Genomic DNA, 3819 nt, shown 5'->3' on the forward strand with positions numbered 1-3819 from the left:
GGATATAACATTTTATTTGCATTGCACACATTACTAAAAATAAATCAAAAACAAGACTCAAATTCAGTGATTTACACAAACAAATACAGCCTAAATTTAGCAAAACTGTTTGTAATTTAATAAGCCTAAACCGTTTCATCAATGTGAATGTTATACGTTGTTATTGGTCATAAAACAAGCATGTTTGTTTAGAACATGTGCTTAGTTTTTTGTTTTTAAAGAAAATGTATACTTTTTAGAGTGCACAGTTATGTAGAATGAATATTTTGAAATTACTGTAGTACAATAATAAGTGAATAAATAAACAATCCGACTGTTAGTATGTTTTATTCTGTTTTATTTTAGAAACATGGTGAGACAAATGGTTGTGCCTTTGGCAACAAATATAAAAGGCACTTGTACTTTTGTAGTTTACACAAGTTATTTTACTGATATCCATTATAAATATTCCAATTGTTTTAAACATCTATAAAATATCAGTTTCCAGTTTATCCTACTTTTGTTTTACAACTGTACAGCTGAATCGTGTAATAAAACGATCATCCTGAGACACTAAATTAAAATAATTACAGCAGGGAAAGATTCAGAAAGCTTGCTACACAGTAGCAAATCTGAACATAAAAACATTAAACCCATTACTTCTTTTTTAAGTCAACAAAGGTCTGACTGAACAGCGTTTACCACAAAATATACTCAATATACTATCTTGTCAAATCTGCAAAATATCTGCAACCTATGGCTGATCCTGTTGGTGAAATAAAATGTTTAACATTTAGGATGGGATGTTGACCACTCGTCAGAGGACATCACGTCGCTCACAGTGATCTTGTTCAATTGTGCACCGCTCTCCTGCTTCTTGTCCTTTCACGCAGCACATGCCGTGCAGAAATGTGCACATAATAGACGCCAGTGTTTCTTTCAGTTGTCGATTATAGGGAGTTGCTAAACAGCACATTTGTGATGAACCATTTCTGTCCTGTGCATTTCTGCAGAGCCAGTTGGTAGCCAAACTCATTGTCGCTGCTCACTACAAGCTCTAGGCATCTCTTTGATTTCCTGTTTTGAATGGATCCTCCCTGAAAAGATAAAAGCAGGCTAGTTAAAACTGTGCCAGGCTGCAGAAGAACAATTTGTGCACAATATAGCTTCCCTCTTCTAAACCCACACTGCTGTGAATGAGTATCGACGGGAGCTGCAGAAGTACCCTAAACTGGGTGTTTTGACTGATTCTCACTTCCTTCTTCATTGGTCCCACCAAACAGATTCAACATGTTTTAAAGATAAAACCAACAGTGCAATTTCCTGAGCTTTCATTTGGCTTTTTTCTAAGCAAGGCAAAAGATTTGAAAGAACGCAAGCATAGGGTGGAAAAAAAACAAGCTTTTAACATTATTGATAAAAAAAGAAAATGAAAGCCTTTGATTTATTGGAACACAAAATACATAGATTCAAGGAAAAGAGCTGTTGATGAAATTAGTGATCAGATTTTTTGTGACCTGAAGAAAAGCAGAGAAAAAATATTGGACCTTGTCCTCATAAAATGAGACAGAATTTACTCACTACATTGTCGGGGCTGACAAAAACCAACTAACAGGAGGCCTTCAACTGTTTATAGAGAGAGCTGCAAAGAGAGCTCTGTTTGATGCCTTGGGAGGAAGGCAGAAGAATGTGGGAGACAAAAAAACCCCTCCCAAAAACAAAACAAATATTGGACATTTTATAAAGACTTTTTGATAAATTATTCTTTATATTGTCCATTAGCGTTGGGCTTGTCTGTGATGTCCAAAAGACAATTTAATGGATAACAGATTGCTGGTAAATGCTGTAAGAGGGTATTTAAAGCACTGGCCTGTGCCAACCCACGAGACAGAGTGTGGTGCAAGAAGCAGAAGGCTGTTAGCTACAAGTCCACAGATCTGAGCTTCTTTGTGTTAAATGATAACTATAATGAGTTTATTACATCTAAACACATTATAAACCTTCAAAGCAGTTGAAACACAGCATCATTTATGCATAAAAGCGATATGTTATATTTTGCAAATCATTTAAACCTCATAATTATTTAAAAATACCACAAAGATAAATTTGCAAATAATGAAAGAATTAAATATTTTTTTTTCAATAGATTAAGAAAGTTGTAAAATTCCACTAAATAAAGACGAAAAGAAACAACATGTGGTGGAATATTTCACAATTAGTTTGACTGATTTCATCAATAACATGATGACATGGCTGTGAAGAGGGAAGTGAGGCAAAAGGCAAAGCTCTCAGTTTACGGGTTCATCCATGTCCCAGCCGTCAGCTACGGCCATGAGATACAGACTGTGATGGAAAGAATGACAGATAAAGCGAGGGGCTCCATCATTCAGGAGGAGTATCAGAGTGGAGTCGCTGCTCCTCTGCATTGGAAGGAGTCGGCTGTGGTTTGGGGATCTGATTAGGATGCCTCATGGACGCCTCCCTCTGGATGTTTTCTGAGCCTTTTCTACTGCAAGAACTTAGTGGCCTGGGAACGCCTCAGGATCCCCCAGGTGGAGCTGGAGAGTGTCTCTGGGAAGAGGGATTTCTGGATGGATGGATGGATGGATGGATGGATGGATGGATGGATGGATGGATGGATGGATGGATGATATAAAAACGTCACAAAGAAGCCAAGTCTTTTAAAACCCTTTAGCAAAGACTGGAAGGATTCTATCACACAGTTCAGCAAGAAAAGAAGAATATCATTGAAAGGTAAATTTAAAATATTTGCCATTTTTTAAAAATCGAAGACACAGAATATCAAGACAACAAAACAGCTAAGAAAAATGTTAATATTCTTAACTGCAGGAAAGGTTTAAAAAATTATTGTGCTGAATCTTATATAAAATATAATCCCTTTTGGCTTACAGGGTTGCAGAAACAAATCATTATTTACACATTTGAAACAAAGTGAAACTCATTTTCTCTGCAAATATACGACACTATAAATTAGCTGCTTCACTATGTTCATATAATTCTTTGCTCTACTTTTGCCTTTGTGTGAGCACACATTATGTAATGTTTTTGTACAGTTTAGTCAATAGGATTTTGTCTCAATTTTCTATCTGCTATAGGGAACACTTTGTATTTGTAAGGGGAGAGTAAAAATGGCAACACCCACACAGACATACAACTCATAAAAGCAAACCACACTACATTTCCACCCACTAACATACTCTGTGACTAATAGTTATACACTTTTTTGCAATTTATATTTCAGTTATATTCAATAATCATTTTTACTGAGAAGCTTTCACAGTGAGCGAATGAAATAAGAAAGATTTAAATTTCTTTAGCTACCAGGGTTTTGCGCAGAATGGTGTGATATGTGAAGCGAGGAAGAATTAAACTTGTTTTTTTATCTTATTTGCAGAGCATTCCCTAAAATTGCTTCATCTGCATCAAAGAGATCTATTTATATTCAAGCTTGACACTTTGCACATGTGCAATCACAACTGTGTCAATAATTGATGGCACATTTCAGAAACATGACATGCCTCAGCCTTGCTGATATGCTCCCTTTGCACTTGCTGCATTATGCAAACTGAACTAAAATAAAGATTAGTGCGAAGACATGTGACATGTGAGCTTGAGCATGAAAAAACCTTTTTACACTTTGTGACCATGACAATATAAAACTACGCAGATAAATGTGTAGAGAGGCGCAAGGTCAAAAGGATATGCAGTTCTTCTTTAAAAAGCCTAGATAGATAGATAGATAGATAGATAGATAGATAGATAGATAGATAGATAGATAGATAGATAGATAGATAGATAGATAGATAGATAGATAGATAG

General features: G+C 35.7%; 1 protein-coding gene across 1 annotated transcript in view; it reads right to left on the reverse strand.

Annotated features, from left to right (window-relative positions):
- Window positions 1-320: 320 nt before the first annotated feature.
- Window positions 321-3819, reverse strand: part of galnt18b (UDP-N-acetyl-alpha-D-galactosamine:polypeptide N-acetylgalactosaminyltransferase 18b) — an 82479-nt gene continuing 78980 nt past the window's right edge. Inside the window, exon 11 of the mRNA XM_017439867.2 lies at window positions 321-1076. Within this exon, the coding sequence (XP_017295356.1) occupies window positions 930-1076 (147 nt within the window). The 3' untranslated portion in view covers window positions 321-929. The remainder of the gene's footprint in view (window positions 1077-3819) is intronic.

Source organism: Kryptolebias marmoratus, linkage group LG15 (genome assembly GCF_001649575.2).
Source record: "Kryptolebias marmoratus isolate JLee-2015 linkage group LG15, ASM164957v2, whole genome shotgun sequence".
NCBI lineage: Eukaryota > Metazoa > Chordata > Actinopteri > Cyprinodontiformes > Rivulidae > Kryptolebias > Kryptolebias marmoratus.